The 21,408-nt window shown below is 39.3% G+C and overlaps 1 protein-coding gene across 3 annotated transcripts in view; it reads left to right on the top strand.

The window, feature by feature from the left end:
- Positions 1-21,408, top strand: part of ARHGAP28 (Rho GTPase activating protein 28) — a 201,751-nt gene that overhangs the window by 162,853 nt on the left and 17,490 nt on the right. For all 3 annotated transcript variants that reach the window (XM_004611791.3, XM_055127845.1, XM_055127844.1), the window contains 6 exons: positions 84-175; positions 2,898-2,975; positions 10,983-11,145; positions 16,210-16,292; positions 19,099-19,296; positions 19,603-19,716. In XM_004611791.3, coding sequence (XP_004611848.3) covers positions 84-175; positions 2,898-2,975; positions 10,983-11,145; positions 16,210-16,292; positions 19,099-19,296; positions 19,603-19,716 — 728 coding nt within the window. The remainder of the gene's footprint in view (positions 1-83; positions 176-2,897; positions 2,976-10,982; positions 11,146-16,209; positions 16,293-19,098; positions 19,297-19,602; positions 19,717-21,408) is intronic.

Raw genomic sequence — 21,408 nt, 5'->3', positions numbered from 1 at the left:
TCTTAACACTTTGATGCATTAGAATGAGATACGGCTCTTCTGACTTTTTTTTTTCTTCCTCCCTTACCTATTTTACAATGAAGACAATGGCATCTTCGGGGTTCCACTCACCGTCCTATTGGACAATGACCGAAAGAAAGACCCTGGAGTCAAAGTCCCCCTGGTATTACAGAAAGTGAGTAGACTGGCAATGAGCAGGCGCTACAAGAGCCCTGTGTTTGCAATTTGGTGTTTGTAATCTTTATTTTTTTTTAATTGAATCACTGTGAGATACAGTTACAGACTTACAAACTTTCATGATTATGTTTCAGTCATACAATGATTGAGCACCCATCTCTCCACCAGTGCCCATTCTCCACCACCAATGTTCCCAGTGTCCCTCCCACCACCCCACCCCTTCCCACGCCCTGCCTCTGTGGCAGGCACATTTCCTCTTACTCTCTCTCTCCATTTGGATGTTATGATGTTATGTACAGGTACTTAGAGGCCATCGTGTTTGGTCCATAGTCTAGTTTCAGCACACATCTCCAATCTTGAGCGATCCCTCCAACCATCATTTATTTAGTGGACCTTCTCTATCCCAGATGCCTTTTTCCCCAGCACATGAGGCCAACTTCCAAACCGTGGTGCGATCCTCTAGGCCTTTATCTCTACTGTCCTGAGGTGTCAGTCTCCTGTTGTTACTTTATATTCCACAAATGAGTATAGTCATTTTGTGTGTCCCTCTCTTTCTAATTTCACTTAACATGATATTCTCCATGTCAATCCACTTATATGCAGATTTCATCATTTCATCTTTTCTAACGGCTGCAAGTATTTGTAATCTCTATGATGGATTTTCTTTCTGATTTTAAAATACCACTGCCTTAATAGGATCAGGAATCCTGTAATTTTTAACTCTCTTTCATTTTATGTTTGTTACATATAACATCCCACAACTCCTGGACCCATTTGCCTCATTGAACTTGTGGAGGCTGTTTCATTATTTGGCCTCGAAACAACCATTAGATTCCTACATTACCCCATCTCAGATGTCTCAGATGCTTCCTCTGATTAGCTATTTTCCCCAATATTTTTTTAAGTTATTAGTTGCATGTACATGTTTGTATTTGTATTTGATTGTCTGCATGAAAGATGACTATTGATGATCAGCATTTGTTTTACTGGTCCCACAAGTATTTACCAAGACGTATCACAGTGTTGGTGTCTTATTAAACATTTGTAAGCATTGGATAGAGTTTTAAAAACAAAGCTTAATAAAATCTAAAAATCACCTTGTTCTGGTGGTTTTTAAGTATTCCTGGGAAGGAAGAATACCTTTACAAAAAGAAGAACTTTCATGGGAGGAATTTTTCTTAAATGATGCTGTCTGAACTCTCAGAATCTAGTGACTCCACGACTCTCATTGCCAAGTAGTTGGTTTAAGTATAACACTAAGCTAAATTTGTGCTGATTTATTTAAGTATGCATTTATTCAGCAGGGGCATTAGTGGCACAATTAAAATTCCAACCCTTAAACACAAATCCTGTTGAATTTTAAATTGAGTTTTTTTAAAAATACAAGAAACATTGATTGAGGAAACATGATGTTTCATATTCTTTTAGTAAAGATTCTGCGTTTCTTTACTCCATGCTTTCTTTCTACATTTGGTAATAATTTCTTGTATGTGTTATGGCTTAAATTGGGTAATTAAGTAGGAGTTGGCTAGGAGAGACCCCAGAGAGACTGGCCACATGAGAGTGTGCATAGGGTTGCTGGAGAGCCCTTTTCCTGCTGTGCCTGTGTCATCCATACATACCCTGTCACATCTTGGCATCAAGCATCCGGAGGAGGTGCTGCTCCTCTCTCTTTAACAACTAGACAATGTATGCATACCAGGATGTGATCACTTAGCCAAGAGATAGCTGTTCACAGCCCACAAGAGGCAAATATGAAAAGATACACATTATACACCTCAGGCCAAGACCAGGATGACTCTCAGATTTGCTTTTATCAGGCTAGACTAGAAGTATGACCTTTGTCCTCTCTGTGAAGGACAGAATTTGAAGAAAATATGCAAAAACCTTAAGACTAAAAAAATTGGGGGCCAGAGAGATAGTACAGCAGGTAGGCCTTGCACACAGCTGACTAGGTTTCGATCCCAGCATCCTCTATGGTTCCCCAAGCACCGCCAGGATTAATTCCTCAATGAAGATTCAGAAGTAACCCCTGAATCTTTTTGGTGTGACCAAAAAGGGAAAAAAGAAAGATTGAAAAATATTCAGCACACGAATGTTATTACCTAAGTGAATAATTCTAGTGCAGGGGTTAGCAAATGGAAGGTGCACCTAAATGTCAGATTAAATCTAGTGTCATAATGAAATAGCAACTTAACTGATGTTAGCTATTGCTATTGATAAGTCAGTTTCCCATTTGGGGCAACTTGAATATTCCTCTTCCTCTCCTCTGGTAGTCTTTTCACTTAAGTTTTTTAAGTTTGTTTTTCTTGCTTTACCAAAACAAACAAGACAAAAACAAAACACTTCTCCATACATGTGAGAACTCTCATAGTCCCAAATAGTCTTTCTAGAGGGAAAACTAGAGTATATGGCGTCTCATTTGTGAACTTAGAGCAATCATCTTTTTCATACTTTATCACCTAAGCCTCACCATGGGGATAATTATATCAGCCTTGTGCGATAATTGAGCTGATATAGTTAAAAGTCTTGTGAATGGGATGTGATACATATACATATGTGATACACAAAGTATTGTGAATGGGATGTAAACATACACAATCAAATTGTGTTTTTCATTTGTTACTATTATTATTGCTATTTTTGTCATTATTTCAGAGATTTTGGATTTGGTGGAGGTATTTATTTTTGTCATGTGTCCTTGCTTCCTTGCTTTCTAGTTTTTTGAGAAAGTTGAAGAATCAGGTCTGGAATCTGAAGGGATTTTTCGACTCTCCGGATGTACTGCCAAAGTGAAGGTACCAAATGTTTTCTTTCTCCCTGAGTGGAAAACGCAGCTAGAGACAGTTTATACATGCATTATTCCCTTCTTTTTATTGTGATTGATAGACACAAGTATTCCGTGATGCCTATGATTATGTGATGTGCTATGATTCTGAGAAGTGTCCCTTTCAATTAGAAAGAAGATGATTTAAAAAAAAAATTACACCAAAACATGGTCAAAAACTGCTTCTTATCTTTAATTTGTGAAAGCTGAAATGCCCCATCAGTTTGCCTGAAACACCTTAGTTTATGATTTTGTCAGTTATGGAATTCATTATTCCACCATTTGATGAGCCCTTGCTTTCATGATTAGTTGCTTTAAGCTTAGAATTGTTCTTTGCTTCTCGTAATGAAAGCCCTTTCAGAAATTTGTGGGATGGTCATAGCCACGAGAATACTCACTCAGCAGTTCCAAACCCCGCTGCCATTTAAGGAAATATTAGCTTCTACGTGGAAAACCATGTTTGCACTATGAATCCTTTCCTGGGCTTCCTTGCTTCTATATGGTAGCCAAAAGTATAATTAAGGTAAATATTTTAGAAAAGAAAAGCTTATCACATATTTACATTTTTTTTCTATCCGTGGACATATACAATACAGAAGAGTTACTTCCTGTTCTCATAGAGACCTGAGTAGTTGTTATGATGAATCCTTAGGCTGTGGGGAAAGGAACTTGATTGCATATAGAATGATAAGGAAGGAATGGGTAAGACTAGAGCAAGGACTCATGGCTGAGTACCTGCTTTACATGCAGGAGACATGGGCATGGTTCCTGGCACCACATGGTCCCTCAAACACTAGTCAGAGCCACCCATGGGAACAGAGCGGAAAGGGAGCAACCCTCAAGTACTACTATGTGTGGCCTAAAACCCAAAAGCCAATCTCCTCACCCTCTAGATGGAGGAAATATGTAAAGACATAAAAGCATCTCCTCATTAATTCATTTTGGCCCATGTTTTAGGAAATTCTATTTGTGTCAGAAGCTTCTGAGTTCTTATATAGAAGTGTGACAAGATGTTTTTCAAAATGGGAATAGAATAAATAGGCTCCATCCATTGGAACGTTCAGAAAGCAGATTCTGGGCAGGGTTAGGGATAGAAGAGAAATTGATGAGAGTGTGTGTATGGTGGGGGGGCTGAGAATGCTTCTGGACGGTAAAGGAGAAGCAGATTGAACCCTGTGGCTGTGCCTCAGAGCAGTTGCGAGTCTACCCATCACTCCTCAGAACTCCATAGCAGGGCCCACAGGGCACTATGCTGGGATAATCTGTGAAGAGCCAAGCCTAGAAGCAACACTGGTGAGGCTGAGACAGGCCCAAGGTGCTGATAGCCCAGGAGTCAGCTGCCTGGTTTGCCTACAGGAGAAACATGAGTTCTTTCTCTTTCCCTTCCTCCCTTCCTTCCTCCCTCCCTGCTTCCCTCTCCTCCATTTCCTTCCCCTTCCCATCTCTTCCCTTTCCTCCTTTCCCCTTCCCATTTTCCCCCTTTCCCTTCTCTCCTCTTCCCCTCCCTGTCTTATGTTCTGCCCCTTGGGCCACATCCCTAGCAAATTCTCTTCTGAAAGGAGCTCTCTACCACCAGTGACATAAGAGATCAGGGCAGCTGAGAGCATTATTTTTTTAACTAGGAATGGAGGTTGCTAAATATACTGAGTCCTCCAATAATGCCCTTTCATTCAACAAGGACCAGGATTGTTTTGTTCTCATGAGTGTTAAAAAGGACCGGCAGTGAAAGGAACCACCCCCCATTATTTAAGAATCTGCTTTCCTTATGTGTTTGCTTCAAGTCCAAGATTCCAGAAACCTGTGGAGCATTTTCTGCGTTGGCACAAGTTCCTTTGGAAGACAGGAACATTTCTTAGAACACCGTAGTGTTTCCGTTTCTAAAACAATTTAGCTTTAGGTCCCAGGTTCTTGTGTGTATGGTGAGCAAGTGAATTGTGGATCTGAAGATTGAAGCTATCTGTTGGTTGAATTTTTACTTATGTATGGTCAGCAAATCCAAATGAAGTAAAATAAGCAAAATATCTAAACAGAAATTGACTCTATGCCCTAAACCTCTTTGTATAATTGGAAATTTGTGTTTGCAGTTATTCTCACTGACTCATGTGTATGTAATTTTCAAGTTCTGTTTTTTAAACTATCAAAACAACACACGCCATTTCTTGTGTGGATGACATTTAACATCTTAGCAGAATGCACTTTCCCTCAGAAAATAGCTCTGAAAGGCTAATAATTCATCTTAAGTTTACTTCAGGGCACATGCATTCCTAGGCCACACTTAGGTATGTCTCTTTTCTCTCCTAACTGGTTTTGTGTTGTTCAGCCTATTTATTCCATCTGTTGTGAGTTTAAAGAAATGTAATCCAGATGTTTTTATGGTTTGAGCTCCAAGACAGCCAGTGTGAGAGAAATCTGGATCAGTGACCAAACATGAGAACATAGAACAGCCAGGAAGGGCATGTAACTTGATATAGTAAAGGGATCTTTATTTCCCTCCTTTGTTCAGACTTTAAACTACCTTTTCTCCTTGTCATTTCATCCTGTAGACCAACACTTCACACACACACACACACACACACACACACACACACACACACACCACAACTACCTTTTCTCCTTGTCATTTCATCCAGTAGACCAGCGCTTCACATACACACACACACACACACACACACACACACCCCGCCCCCAGGAATATGTTTGGGGAAAAGAAAGTTTAAAAAAAAAAAGCCTTTCATTATAATTATCCTCAAATTGTGCCAAGTGGCTAACACTTAACATTAGGAACAATCCAAGCAGGCAGGCTTTAAGAGCTTGATAAGACTAAGGAGGACACAGCCCCTGGGAGCGTCTGATCTTGGCCAAATTGGGCGCACAACAGCAGCACCCCATCTTGGATTGGAGGCCTCTGCTCATTTGGAACTAATTTGATGCTTTGGTGTTTCCACTGATTTTCGTTTCCAAAAATGAGAAAAATTTGAGCTCAACACTGGGGAGTATATTTCATGGCAGAAAGCAGACGTTTGACATAGGAGGTTTTTTTCCTTGACTAGTTTCAGTCATTCTGAGACTGATCTCAGTTTTCTATAATTGCATTACCTGGTCTGTTGGCTTCCTTTCCTGAGCTAGTTTTTGCAGCTGAAGGTAGGCCATTTGCATTTTTTAAAAAGTAGCTCAAAAAATGGAAGTAGGTCATACATTTGCTCAGAGGAGATTTAGCAACATGGCTTTTGACCCTTGCTCGGTACTCTCATTAACCCTGAACTGAAAGCATGACTCTTTTCATCTCCAAAGACTTTCTGCTTTTAGCAGGGTAAATTCAGAGTGGGGACTCTGGTCCGCATGTTTAGCTCTGCTGTCAGCTTCCATGGGCTATTCTGACACAACCAAGAGTCGATAGTTTTTGTTTTGCTTTCATTTTTGTTTTGTATGGACCATGCAGGCAGCATGAAGTGATATTACTTACAAACATCCATACTATGTGTTTCTGTCTTTTCCATATTAGAGCAGAAGGAGGGGAGTGCACTGAGCAGCTGGCATTTGAATGAAGGCGTATACTGCAGGGCAACCTCTGTCCCTCGATGACTTTACATTCTCTGATTCAATTTCTGTAAGGTGATTTTGATGTCCCTGTTACTGACTTAGTGATAACTTGAGGCATGGGCCATGGAATCAGTCACAGGTAGAACTGGGATGAAGACCTGAGTCTCTGGTTCCTGTGCCTGCCCTTGGTGCTCTCTTGTTGCTTCTTATGTGAGAGGGGATACCCCCTGCAGATTAGGATGGAGGTCACTTCAACTCTTGAGAAGCATTTTCTGACAGCAATAGCAGGTGGGTTTGAATAATTCACTGGAGCTTTCAGTCCACTCAGAAACAGTTTTTCTTCTGCTTTTAGGGCAGTTTAGCAGACAACAGCTAACTATTTTCTCCTTCTCCTGTATTTACTATTAGTAACACCTCCATCTGCCCAGCTAGAAATCAGAGTCATCTTGGGCTGTTATTTCTTCCATTGAAGACCATATTCAATCCATCAGTGACTCTAGAGCACTTTCCCTCCCAGGCATGTCTTAAGTGTATCCTCTCTTTCATTTTACTTATTTGCCTCACCATCCTACACACACACACACACACACACACACACACACACACACACACACACACACACACGAAACACTTATCAAATTTGTCCTTGACTATCCATCAGCAGAAATCGTGCCAGTGTCCTATAACTGGTTTCCATGCTACTAGCCTGCTCTCAAACCCTCATCAGGCTCCAGCCCCTCAAAATCATTTTCCCTCAGCTATCAGGAAGATAAATGTCAGCATGTCACTCTCTTGCTTATTAAGCTTCTGTGTCGCCTGCAGAATGAAGTCTAGTCACCACAGGATTCGCTCTGGTCTGCTCCTCACGCTCATCTCTCTTGCCCTTGTCTGTGATGCTCCAGCAACACTGGAGTAACTTGAGTTACCCAGACCTACTACTGTCACAGTGTAATTGCCATTGGAGCAGTTTCTCATGTCTAGAACCCTTCTATTTACCTTCTTTCTTTATTGCGGTGAGAATGTATTGGGCCACACTTGGCAGTGTTCAGGGGCTGTTTCAGCTCTGTGCTCAGGAACGACCCCTGGCTGTGCTTGAGGGACCATATGATGGGCCAGGGATTGAAGCAGTTCACTTGCATGCAAGGCAAGAGCCTTGCTTTCCCTATCTCCCTGTCCCTTGACCTTTTTCATAGCATTTATCACCCTGAATTAGCATTATGAGTTAATAAAGTAGTCCCATCCAGTGGACTAAAAGACTATTACAGACAATTGTTTCATGCAGCCTCCCCTTCCTAGATGCCACTACAAGCTCTATATGTTATCCTATGGACTTTATATGTGTGCTCCTATGCTTTACAAAGCATAATTTTCAGCAGAGAATTGTTTGAGAAGCTGTATGATGCTTAATAGAAGGTGAGAGGGTATTAGGGCAAAGAAAAGTCTTTTGACTTCATCAGAATCACACCTGTCTCTGTAAGAATGTGTCCGGCCAGGCTGCCCTAGCTTTGCAAAGTCTAGGAACCATGAGATAACGTACATTAGAGTCACTTAATGAGCTGCTCTGTGGGAGGAAAAGGTCGATGAGTAGGATGCCCCTGGTTATGTATGGTCAAGGCTTTGTCAGAATGGGCATTCTTTTTTTTTAATTTTTTTTATTTTATAAGTTACTTCACAGTATTTGATTACATTTAATATTCAAACACCAATCTCATCACCATTACACCTTCTCACCACCAAATTCAGGATGTTTACATCCCAAGCCTCAAGCCCTTTCCCAAAACACAAACGAAAGAATATGTTTTGTATTGTCTATTATGAAGAACTGCTTAACATGCTTACAGAAAAGTGTTCACATAGAAAACAGTGTGATGATTGTTCTATTTTAGCAGGAGCCATTAAGACATTCTATAGGATATCACTAACATGTTGTTAAAGTTTGTATGATATGAGATTTGGTATATATGTCTGAAAATATGTATATATGCATTTATATATATTTCCCTATATGATTTGTTGCCTATTGTCTGAAACCCATCAAATATGGTGTGGTAATTATGGAGAATGGATAGGGAGTGTCTTATGATGTGTACAGGAATATGTTCACTCATATGTGAAGCTCGGCCCGAGTGTGTGGAAAGCGGCCTAGAGCGTGGCAGCTTTGGGTTGTGGAGGTCGGTTGCCAGGGCTGGGTCCCTTGGGGAGGGGAAGGCTCTCACCTGCACCCCAGCATGGGCTCCAGGATGGGCATTCTTATGAAAATAAAACAGATTTAAAGAGAGTGAGGTTTTCAGAGTCTTCTTCCTCATGTCATTTTTAGAAGTTAGTTGGTGACAGGTTAAAGAATTGACTGTAACTGTCTGGATTAAGGGTAGATGTATAACTGTAGGATAATATAGGGAAGGCCAAAATAACTGCTTAAAGTACATGTAACCTCAAATTCAAGGGAACAGTAGAAAATACATTTGACTTTAAAAAGAAATATAAAAAATAGGTGGCATTGATAATTAAATGAATTAGTAATATAAAATATTCAAACCAAATTAAGCAGGGAAAGCTTGGTAATTTTTTGTTGTTATTGTGTTTTCTGGGCCTACTCAGCAGTGCTCAGGGCTTACTCCTGGCTCTGTACTCAGGGTTCACGCCTGGCAGTCTTAGGAGCACGTATGGGATGCAGGGGATCAGATCCAGGTTGACTGTGTGCATTGCAAATGTCCTACCTGCTGTACTACAACTCTGGCCCCTAGGTTTTAACTTACTCTTCCTAACCTTATTTGGATTAGGATAACATGAAGGCATATGGACGACATGTGTTTATCTTGGCATTAAACATTATCCTAATGGCTCCAGGGTAGTGTCATGTGTTGCTCTGCATTGGAACAATGACAACAAAGTGCCTTTATTAGGATACTTCTTGTTCTGTGTGCGAACTAGTTGAGAGGCACTTACACTTGATCCAACTGAGCAGTTAGATGACAGGACAGCAGAAGGAAGGGATTAGGAAAAGAAATGGAAGTGAAGGCTTTCTCAGAATCTGCCAGTGCATTCATCAGGTGAGAATAGCTGGGATTCTGCCAAAATCAAATAAATGAAACTGTTCCTTGAGAACTTTTGCATTTGTTCAGAATTAATGTATTATTTCAAGTTTGTTATTACTCTAAAAAAGATGATGAAAACTTTTTTTTTTAAAGAAATATTTTATTGAACCACCGTGAAAACAAAAAAATACAAAGCTTTCAGGTTTAAGTCACAGTCAAATACTGATTAAACCACCATCCCTTCACCAGTGCACCCGTTCCACCACCAAGAACCCCAATTCACCCCCCTCCCCCATCTAAGTAGCTGATGATATTCCCATTATTCTCTCTATATATTGAGTACATTTCATATTTCCATACAGAACTCACTATTGTTGATTGGAAATTTTCCCCAACAATCAGGCCTGCTGAATAAGCATCATCTAATAATTTCTCTTCCTTGGTAAAGGTGAAGACTTTGAGTCCGCGCGGCCGCAATAGCGGCCGCGCGGTTTTGGGATTCTAATATTTTAGCTCAGTTCACAGTCAAAATGGATGGCTGCAAGAATCTGCTCTGGTGCCAAAATGGGTTAGGAGACCTCAGGATCACAGTCAGTAGGCGGGAGGCTCTGCTTCTCGTGCCGCGGCTCCTGGTTCATCTCTGGGCGGAAGGCGCGCCGGGAACACCTCCCCTCCCAGGATCACCTACAGGCTACGTCACTAAAGAAAGTCCTACCTCCTGGTGTAGGGGTCTTAGAGGGTGGCTCTCACCGCGTGGCTGCTGCCGCTGCCGCCATTTTCGCTCAGAAAAATGGGGTGGAGAGGGAAAAAAATCCCTTCCCGGGCTGCACGAGGTTGTAGTTCAGTTCGCAGTCAAAATGCATGGCTGCAAGAATCTGCTCTGGTGCCAAAATGGGTTAGGAGACCTCAGGATCACAGTCAGTAGGCGGGAGGCTCTGCTTCTCGTGCCGCGGCTCCTGGTTCATCCTGATGAAAACTTTTTGACCTGCTTCCTTTGTTGCTGGTGTTGCTGGTCCAGGGTCACTTGCTTGTTGTGGTGCCGGGACTTACACACTTAGTTGTGCTGCCACACTCCGGGTTGCAGTGTGCAGGGAATGAACCCACACAGCTCCAGGAGTCACGGGAGCAGTGCAGGGGTCTAAGGTCACCCTCAGCATGTGAAATGCTGACACTGCAGCTCATGGCCTTTCACATGCTGGGCAGGTGTTCTGCCATTGAGACACATCCCCAGGTTCCTAGAAATTTTTTCAGAATTCATAGTTATTTCTATTCATAGTCATACTGAAAAAAGGTTAAATTAAATAGATACTCACTTTTTGGTTTATGTAGTAACAATTTTCTACGGGGCCAAGAGGTCATATGGAAAATGCTCATTGGATATTGTCTGTTTTCCTGAATTTCAGCAATACCGTGAAGAATTGGATGCCAAGTTTAATGCCGACAAATTTAAGTGGGACAAAATGTGCCACAGAGAAGCTGCAGTAATGTTGAAAGCATTTTTCAGAGAACTACCCACTTCTCTCTTTCCTGTGGAATATATACCTGCCTTCATCACACTAATGGAAAGTAGGTGAAATAAGTGTTACTAAGCTGTGTATATACCCATAGTATAATAAAATAATAATAGTTAATAAACATATATAGGCATTAGACTAGCACCACAGAAAAATACATATTCAAATGTGTCATCAATGCATAGATTTGCTATTCTCTGGCAATGGCTGGTGAAATACTGAATTTGCTAGCAAATTGTCTTCTGATATGTTTGTATATCCACATCTATAAGATAGGATTTAGAAGGTTTTATAGTCTGGTAAAGACAGAAGGAGTTTCAGAAAATGTAAGCTCTTGAGATTTGAATACCTGAACACCCATATGTTAGTTACGCAATCACCATTCATTGCTGAGTTGACACCAATAAATTACAGATCATCGTTAGTTTTCAGTGTTGTTGCAGATATTGAATGAAGTCATGCAAAATAGTAGTAGTAGGTTTGTAATAGTCTTTGACAAAAATATAAGACCTCTCCCTTCTTTAAATCTAAGTCCGGTGATGTAGCGTAAAATAAATACTATATAGAAGATATTTTGTCTTTCAGAATTACAATACATCTCATTGTGTTTTTAAAAGTATGAGCCATAAATATTAAGCCTTAAGTGAATTACTCAAACCAAGGCATGAAAACTGGAATGTATATTGCATTTGGCAACGAGAGAATGATTTGGCATGGTTTCAACCTAAAGGATTGAATATCGTGGAGTATGTGACAAGAGAGAAATTTAGAACTTGAGAATAGTTACACAGTGGGGGCTTTGACTGTTCACCTGAGGAATTCAAGGGTTGCAAATGTAGCTGTTTACAAGCCATTCAATGGTGGCCATTACATGGGCAGCAAAGACTGTGATCAAATTGAGAGGCAGAATCCCAAGTAAAGACATTGACGGCCGCCTCTCAGCTCCAAGTAATGGTTGCCTTGCAAGAGTGAGAGCCAGGATCCAAGCTTTAATGGGAAAACTCTTAATTTGAAAATGTTAGTAGAGGCTCAGAGTTTAAGAAAATTGTGAGCTTTGTAAGTGAAAACTGCATCTTTCAGTTTATGACTTTCTATACAGGTTGACCAGAACTATGGCCATTTTAAAACCACAATCAAAGAAATTAGCAGTGCCTATGTTTTTAAACAGGCTTTGTCTCATAAATTAGTAGGTTCCAAATATTTAACATTTTTATGGGCTGGAGAGATAATGTAGCAGGGAGGGTACCTCCCTTGCCCACGGCTAAGGTGCCCCAAGCACTCACATGAGTTATTCCTGACTGGGAAGCCAGGAGTAACCCCTAAGCATCATGGGGTGTTGCCTAAAACAAAACAAAACAAAACAAAATATCAAACACTAACATTTTTAAGCAAACCAAATTTATAGAATAACCTTTTGTATCTTCAGAGTATAGCATTTGATAAGCTAGGTGCTTGTTTTCTGCATTTTAATTTATATGGCATCTGTTACGAGAATCTCTTTTCTTAATATTTTTTTCGCTTCTTTGAAATAATAAACAAAACTTGCAGAATAAGAGAGAAGAGCTAGTTATCTTCCTTCTTTTTTAGATTTCAGATACTAGCTTTTTTTAGTTTTGAATTTCCATTTGGTGCTTATTAGGGATTTTCTATTTGCTGTGACAACTTTTTATGATAAGCATATTTTCATTTGAATCACAACATGTATAATCATGTTCCTTAATCAAAAGATTTTTGAGGCCTTGTTAGTCGACTTTGTCTTTGTGCAAGCATCCTACAGTGTAATTACACAAACCTTGATGGTGCAGCCTACTTCCCACCTCGGCTGTGTCTTATTACCTGTGGGAACACCACCACTGACCCAAGAACCACTGCCTGCTAATTCCAACTTCCAGGATATCAGAGTCAGTCTCTGTGGATTTCTTTTTCACTTGAAAACCTAAACTGTAATCTGATTTTTGTGAAGATTTTACTTTTTGGAGACTTTTTCTTCTAGAATTCTGTAATGTCTTTCCAGAAATTAGATTTTTGTTTTATTTTGTTGGTTCGCTTTTACGAAATATAATTGTTTGAACACAAATTGCCAGTTACCTTTTGGATAGCATCTGACTCTCATTTCAATAATTTATTTCTTACCTGTGCTACTCTCATGTGTATGATTCATGGATCAGCCAGAATTTGGGTGGATTCTAAAACTAGATTCAAGTCTTTCTTTTCTGGTACTCCTCCTTAACCTCGATAGCCATGGCCATCCTGAGTCCTGTTCTCCAGTCGTTCTAGCCAAGATTAGGTTCTTTCTAGAAAAAAATATTTTTAGACTTCTCCTGCCATCCTGAATATAGTCTAGCATAAATGCAGAACCAGAAAGCTGGATACTCTTCCTGTGCTGTTCCCTCATTCCAGCATCCAGGCCTCTCTTGAATCTGTCTGACTCTCATCAGGTTCCGCTGCTCTCTAGACTCATTTTTTCCTTTGTCCAGAGTCTGTTATTCTCTTCAAGACATAAATCAGGAATTTTAACTTAGGTATACCAGAAGCTGCACTCTCTCCCTTCATTTGTTAGTCCAGAAAGCACAAAATTTTCTGTAAAGCATGTTCTCCTAGATCATAGCATTCATTCTGCCTTGATCTGTAGCTGACTTATTAAAACATTCACCTCTTTCCCCTGCTGTCACAGATGATTATTACCTTTTTTGATCTGGTTTCCTAGTATAATGGAATTATACCAGGAGACAAAACTCCAATGTCAGGCCTTTCTAGAAAATCATATTTAAGAAAGGCATTCAAATAGTTTAGTTTTCTTTATATCCTTGTTACTCGTCTGACTGCAGCCGGTGACCTCATTGAAGAGACTAGAGAATAATAAAAGAATTTTAAAAATTATTCTTTTATTAAAATAATAAAAGAATAATAAAAGACTCCAGAAAATAATACTGAAAAGGCTTATAGATTAGTCCATGTTTCTCCATAAGACGTTGGAAGAAATGCTAAAAAACTGCAGTGATTGATCTGAAAGCTGCCAGCCCTGCAGGAACTCGGAGCAGGGTGCTTCCAGCAGAGAAAGTGGCCCTCTTGCCTAGAGCGTTTGTCGTAAGGAAGAGAATTGTGGGCATGTTTAAGCTGCCCTTCTTTCAATTCTCAAATGGAGTTCAGAGACTGTAATGTTTCATACTAGTGTAACTACTTTATCTTTTTCTCTTTTCAGCTTTGGTCCAAAAAATGCCTATGAAATTAAAAAAAAATCAATAACTTTCTAGGAAAATAATCACCTCACTAAAAAGAATACTCAACTGAAATATAATAAATGAATTAATTATGGAACTGTTCACCATAAAACAATGTAGATACAGGTTTCTTGAGTCAAATGAAATGAATCTTTTGCCTATTTGGATTTTTAACCTGAAAAAGATATTCATAGTTCATGGAAATACAGAATCTACATTGCATCTATTGTCCTCTGATTTTAGCATTTCACATGCAGTTTATAACTTTTCACAAAGCCTAATTCTCCCTGAGTATTCTGTTCTCAGATTTGCTCCTGATAGTTTATGTTATTCTGGTTAATTCACATCAGTGTGCATCGGTTATTTTTGAAACCACCTTTGTCATTTTTGTTTGCTAATTTGACACCCATCTCTACCGCACATGGGGATTTGCTGTGACAGAATGAAATGATCTCCTAAATATTCCTCCTACCTCTTCATTGCCTGACTCTACACATCAGTCATCTACTAAGTCAGGTTCAGACAACCTGCTATAACCTAGTAACTGGTCACAAGAGGGATTCCACTACTACAGAACTGATTAACTTTACAGACGTCATACTGCCTTTTATCCATCGAGTATAAATAGATTTTTCTTTGACTTCAGAATGCCCTAGGGCTCTAGAACAGATGCTTCTCTCCAGGAACTCCCCAGTAAAGGACGATTATGAGGAGAATACAGAGAGACAAAGCAAAGGCTAGGTACTCTGGTAGACTGGGCATTTTTAGCAGAGCTGGTTGTGGATTGTCCTGCTATAGATGGAATCCCCAATACACTTTCCTTAACATGGGCAAAGAGCCAGAACTGAGAACACAGATATCAACACTCTGTTGTCATCTTATGTCATTAGCAAGAAATAAAATACTCAGGAATTTTCAACTGCAGGCACCTTCCATAAATATCTAAAGTCTCAAATAATGAGATTAATCATATCATATCCTATCAGAAGCAAGCATATAGAGGGATTAATCTGTATGGGTACCAGAGAAAATACTCTGCTTACTCAGAATTTTCATAGTCCCCCTCCCCTACAAAGATAGGTAAGATAGTTTGAAACTCCAAACAAGAATTGTGAGTTTTGTTGAAATATTGAATGTAATCAAAGTGAAAGTAAAGTGAAATTTATCAGTTACACAGGTGGGGTGGGGGACTAGGGGTGTGGGGGGGCTAGGGGTGTGGGGGGGGCGGGGTGGAGCTATACTGTGATTCTTGGAGGTGGAATATGTGGACTGCTGAAGGGATGGGTGTTTGAGCACTGTATAACTGAGACTTAAACCTGAAAACTTTGTAACTTTCCACATGGTGACTCAATAAAAAATAAAAATTAAAAAAAAAAAACAAAGATAGGTAAGATAGGTAAAATCTTTAGTAAGGATAGGAAAAAACAAACTGCTTTCATTTTATAGATAAAATAGAAGGCAGAGGAGTAAAAGATCTGCCCACTGACTTAAGTGGGAAATGAAGGATTGAACCTTGTTCAAGAATCTGTACTCCATTCAATTACATTTTGCTCTCTCCTTATGTGGAGAGAAGATTTATATTCTTTTGAATTGAAATTCAGACCTTCTATTTAGAGCATAGAAGTGAATCAAGACCTGTGAAAATACTGTAAATATGAATTCAGGATTATTTGAGGGTCTTCTTGGCTGCCTGCCTCTACAGTAATATCTTGGGGGTGTGAGAGAGGACTTGACAGAATGAGGCACTTGTCCAAGTGCATAAATTTACATTGTTGGGCCTAAACTGCTGAATGCTGTCAGGAGCCTTTCTGTGCCACCAGATGTTCATAAGAAATGCTGTCAGAAAGCATCATTGTTGCTCAAAATGAGTGGTAATTTCTCTGTTCTCTTCTTAGGAGGACCCCACATCAAGGTACAGTTCCAAGCCTTGCACCTCATGGTCATGGCACTGCCTGATGCCAACAGGGACACAGCCCAGGTATGTTGCTGCCTCCTACACCATTGGGTATCGGCTCTTACTGTCAGAGAAGAGAACTCACTTGGAAAAATAAAAGCAGAAACAAGTTCTTAAGCCAGCTAAGGGGGCAGCAAACTCTTCCCTGCTGTTGTTCTAAGCAGACAAGAAAGAAATGTCCATCTACAATATTCTTCTAGTTTATTTCTGTTCAATCTGTAGAGAGGGGTATTGAGGGCCTACTATGTGCTGGGCACTAACCTAGAGTTAGCGGGTGGAGAATATTAACAAAGATTCAAAAGGTGTGTCAGAAATAAATTAGATCATTATGTAAGTTGTAAAATATAAAGTTCTAGAATTTTCCTCAGCTGTTAGTTAAAATGCTCTTGTTTAAATTTGAATTAACTAATTTCAAGGAAATTTCTGAAATGCCCTTGTCCTATTATGTCATATAATTTATGAGGCTCGGTCAGTTTACTTATTTCTAATTATTTGCCAGGGATTGAACCCAGGGCCTCACACATGCAAGGCCAGCTGCTTACCACCAAGCCACAATCCCTGTCCTTAGGATAAGTCAATCTACTGAAGTATAGAATCTCAGAATTTTAGAGTTCACCTAGTAATATTTTGTCACTTTGTAGATGAAGAAGCTTAAGCTCAAAAAAGTGATTTGGGGAGCCAGGGAGATGACTAAGAAACTTGGCACACAAACTTTTTCTGTGGGATCTCTGGTTTCATCCTGGAACTTCTGATCCCTGAACACCACATGTTCACACCCCAGCCCGCCTCTTCAAGGTGATTTCTTCTTTAAGATACAACAAAATAGCCATTCCAGAGTTCTCTATTACAAACATCCTTCTCTTAATTTCAGATTCATTTTCCCTTAATTTCAGATTCATTTCTTTACTGTATGTGGTAAAAGTCATTTTCTCATGCTTTGTGTGTGTGTGTTTGTGTGTCTGTGTGTGTATGTGTGTGCATGCACTCGAGCATGTGTTGTGGGGAATTGAACCCAGAACTTCATATGTACAAGGCTAGTCCTTGATGCCAAGCTCCATTCCCAGCCCTCTTCTCGTTTTGATGATAATTAGTCTGTATTTGCTGAAGTACAACTGATATTTGGAATCTTTGAAATAGAATTGAAGTCAAGATGATCTGGGAAGATTCCTTTATTTTTGCAGCCAGTGAACCTAATGCTGAAAACAAAAATGGTTCTTAAAAACATGTCTTACTGCATGTTTCAGCGTTGAGGACCTTTTCTTCTTAATGAAAACATCATTGTCATTTATGTTTTGTCGTCTACCCAAAAATGGGATTAGCAGTGACATAAGAATATCTGTTTCTAATGAAATGTAGTATTTTTTCAAAAACTGGGAAGTTTGGCTATTTCTGAGTAATGTTCTTTCAATAATGTATCTGCTACTGGTATGTAGGTCCAAATACCATCTACCTTCCATGTGTCTGAGAATGCAGTAATTATCAAATAATTTAAAAACTTTTTTCTGTGTATTTATTTATTTATTTTGGTAGACCCATACAAAACTGTTTATGATTATGTTTCAGTGATACAAAATTCCAGAACCCATCCCTCCACCAGTGTACATTTCCCAGCATCAGTGTCCCCAGGTTCCCTCTCATTCACCCTCCAGCCTGCCTTTATTGCAGGCACTTTTCTTCTCTTCTTCTCTGTCTCTCTCTGTCTCTCTCCCCCCTTAACTCAACACATTTCTAATAGAAGATCCTCAAAAGTTATTATATGGTGTCTCACACACACACACACACACATACACACACTCACTTTGTTCTCCCCTGATCTAAAGTGTGCCTAGAGCTAAAATTGAAGCTAAGAAAAAGATTAGAACTCTGATTCAATAATCAGGTTTCTTTGATTCAGATTTTGGTGTTGCCATTTAATAAATTAATGCTGGCAAGGCTCCTCAGTCCTTCTCACTATAGTTCTCCTTATTCAGAGCAACATTAATAACAGTACCACTTTTGCAGGTATGGGAATAATGACAAAATGAACTTAGAATAATCAATCCTCAAATAAATGTTAATAAGTATTATGTTTATATGAGGTCTATTATCACAAATATTGACGTAGAATTCAAATTTGGGAATCCAAAGAACATGTTTCAAAAGTTTAGTCCTCAGTAAATTTCAGTGCATTCTGATAAATTATAGTCTCTGCTAAACTTTAATTAAGCCTTTTTTTTTTCATTTCTTAAATTCTGATAACTTCACGTTTTCCTTTGATCCGAGAATTTCAAAATTGAAATGATTGAAAAATAACACTTAAAAAGTAATATCTTTTTTTAAGTTTTCAATTGAGTTTACATTTTAACTGAGGTAAGAGATCCTCATATGTTTTTTCTTTTTCTTTTGTTTTTTAATGGGTTTTTCTTTTCCAGCAGTGATGCTTTAAGGGTGTTTTTTTAGAATTACTGCTTTCTTCTTTTACAAAGAAACTGCATGTTATGTTTATTTGAGCTGCAAGAATTTCTCTTTCTAGTTTACTTTTTAATTTGAATCTTTGACAAACATCTATTGGATAAAAGCAAATAAGAAAATGCAAACCATTGCTTATGGAGACTTGCATATAGTAAGCTCCATTACAAAAGCTACTTCTATGAAGCAGAGAAGTGAATTAACTGTTCAAAGTTCTCAGCACGTTTAAGCAACTAAAGGGCAAATGTGACACATTTAGCCATTCTGTGTTTCTGACAGTTTTCATATTGGGTAGAATGGGTGAATGAGTAGAGAAATGAAGATAGCAGCCATCAGGGCCTTGGAGATTTCATAACAGTGTGTGCATTGCTGTTTCTTGTAGGCCCTCATGACATTCTTCAATAAAGTGATTGCCAACGAGTCAAAAAACCGAATGAGTTTATGGAACATTTCTACTATAATGGCACCAAACCTTTTCTTCAGCAGAAGCAAACATTCCGATTATGAAGAATTACTGTTAGCAAATACTGCAGCTCACATTATCCGCCTAATGCTGAAGTACCAGAAAATTTTGTGGAAGGTGAGTAGCACTGTATGGATTGTAACCAATGCTTTTCTCAAATTCACTAGCATCAGGAAATGAGGTTCTGGGAACAAGCAGGGCCAAGAGTCTTAGGGAGGAAATAGAAGATGCTCCCGGGGTGCTTTATTCATTTTATTAGCTCTATTCGAAGCATCTTTTCTCTTTTAAGCAGGAACCCTTGTGTTTGTGCTCATGTTTATAATAGCACAGTTCTGGTTTAGAGGTTCTGAGAGGTAGAATGGAGTGACCACAATTAAAGACAGAGTTTTCCTTCTCACCTAGACTTTTTTTTTTTTTCTCTAGGTTCCATCTTTCCTAATCACTCAAGTCAGAAGAATGAATGAAGCCACTATGCTCTTAAAGAAGCAAATCCCAAGTGTCAGAAAGCTGCTAAGGAGGAAGACCATAGAAAGAGAGGTAATGACAGTAAATGGAAGAGGGAATGGGATCACCAGTGCCAGCTTTATTTTTCAGGCTGAGACACAAAGTGTGAAGATTCAGATTCTCTATATGCTTTTTTTTTTTTAATTGAATCACAGTTTTTTTGAGATACGCAGTTACAAAGTTGTTCATGATTGGGTTTCAGTCATACAGTGTTCCAACATCTGCCCCTTCACCAGTACAAATTTCCATCACCAGTGTCCCCAGTTTCCCTCCTGCTCCCCACTCCCCGCATCCCCACCCCGGCCAGTTCCTATGGCAGGAACTTTCCTTCTTTATCACTCTCTTGCTCTCTCTCAAAATCATGCTGCAGAAAAGTCATCTGCATTTCTGCATTGCAGCACTATCCTTCATATTCTGCCAATACTTGTCCTTATTAGAATTCGCTATTTGAAACTACCTAGTGGTATGAGTTGTTTGGATTTGTCATTACACTAATGATGTCGAACATCATTTTGTGTGTGTTGTCTGTTTGTATATCTTGGAGAAATGTCTATTCAGAGTCTGCTCATTTTTGACTTGTTCTCTTATTATCGAGCTGTAATATTTATTTATTTATTTATCTTCTCCTCAACCCCCATCCCCAACCCTCCCCCATCACTGGGGATGCCAAACCCTAGAGCTAATCAGGATCTCCTTGGTGGAAAGTGGAAGCATTGGGGATTGAGTTCATAGTCTTACACTTGTCACTGGAGCATTTTAAGCCACCAAGGTCTCTTTCAGCCCTTGCTCATAGAGAAAACCAAACGCAGAACCTTAGGGTCACCCTGGCACTACCACTGGCAGTACAGGAGTTACAATTCAGTTTTCCACTCACTTAGACTTTTCCAAAGCCCCTTGGAGTTCTTTCTGTGTTCAAAATAGTAGTCCCTTATTAGACATTTGATAGAAAATGTTTTTTCCCATTTCGTGGCTTGTCTCTTCAGTGTCTTTGTGGTGTTCTTCGATACACAAAGGTTTGAACCCTTTGTGTTTAACATATCTGAGAATGTTTTTAAAATCCAAACTAATATTTAACCCTGTGGTTTTTTTCTTATGAGTTCTGTGACTTTAGTTCTCGTATTTTTGTCATTTTGTTATTACTTAAGTAACTTTAGTATATATTATGAGTTAGACTTGTAATTCATTCTTTAACACATGGCTCATCCAGTTCCCTGGCATTACTTGTTGAAAGATTACTCTTTCTATAATAACCTTGGCATTTTGATCAAAAATCAATTGGCCATATATGTATGAATTTATTTCTGGACTTTTATGTGTGTTGCATGATTATCCTGATGCCATAGTGGTTTGATTACTTTAAAGTTGTTATTTTAGAATTTAAAGATGAGAGTCCTTTAACTTTAATTTTTAAAAAACTTTATTTGAGAATCCATTTATTTCTATATAAAATTTAGGATCAACTGGTTTATTTCTTTGGGGGTAAAAAGAGAGTTTTGGAGCACAGCGGCCACTCAACACCTTTATTGCAAACCACAACAGCTAATTAGAGAGAGAAAACAGAAGGGAATGCCTTGCCACAGTGGCAGGGTGGGGTGGGGGGGAGATGGGATTGGGGAGGGTGGGAGGGACACTGGGTTTACGGGTGGTGGAGAATGGGCACTGGTGAAGGGATGGGTTCCCAAACTTTGTATGAGGGAAGTATAAGCACAAAAGTGTATAAATCTG

The sequence above is a fragment of the Sorex araneus genome, chromosome 2 (assembly GCF_027595985.1).
Source record: "Sorex araneus isolate mSorAra2 chromosome 2, mSorAra2.pri, whole genome shotgun sequence".
In the NCBI taxonomy this organism is placed as follows: Eukaryota; Metazoa; Chordata; class Mammalia; order Eulipotyphla; family Soricidae; genus Sorex; species Sorex araneus.
Note: the sequence above shows the minus strand (reverse complement) of the source record. Positions and strands in the feature narration are given on the sequence as shown.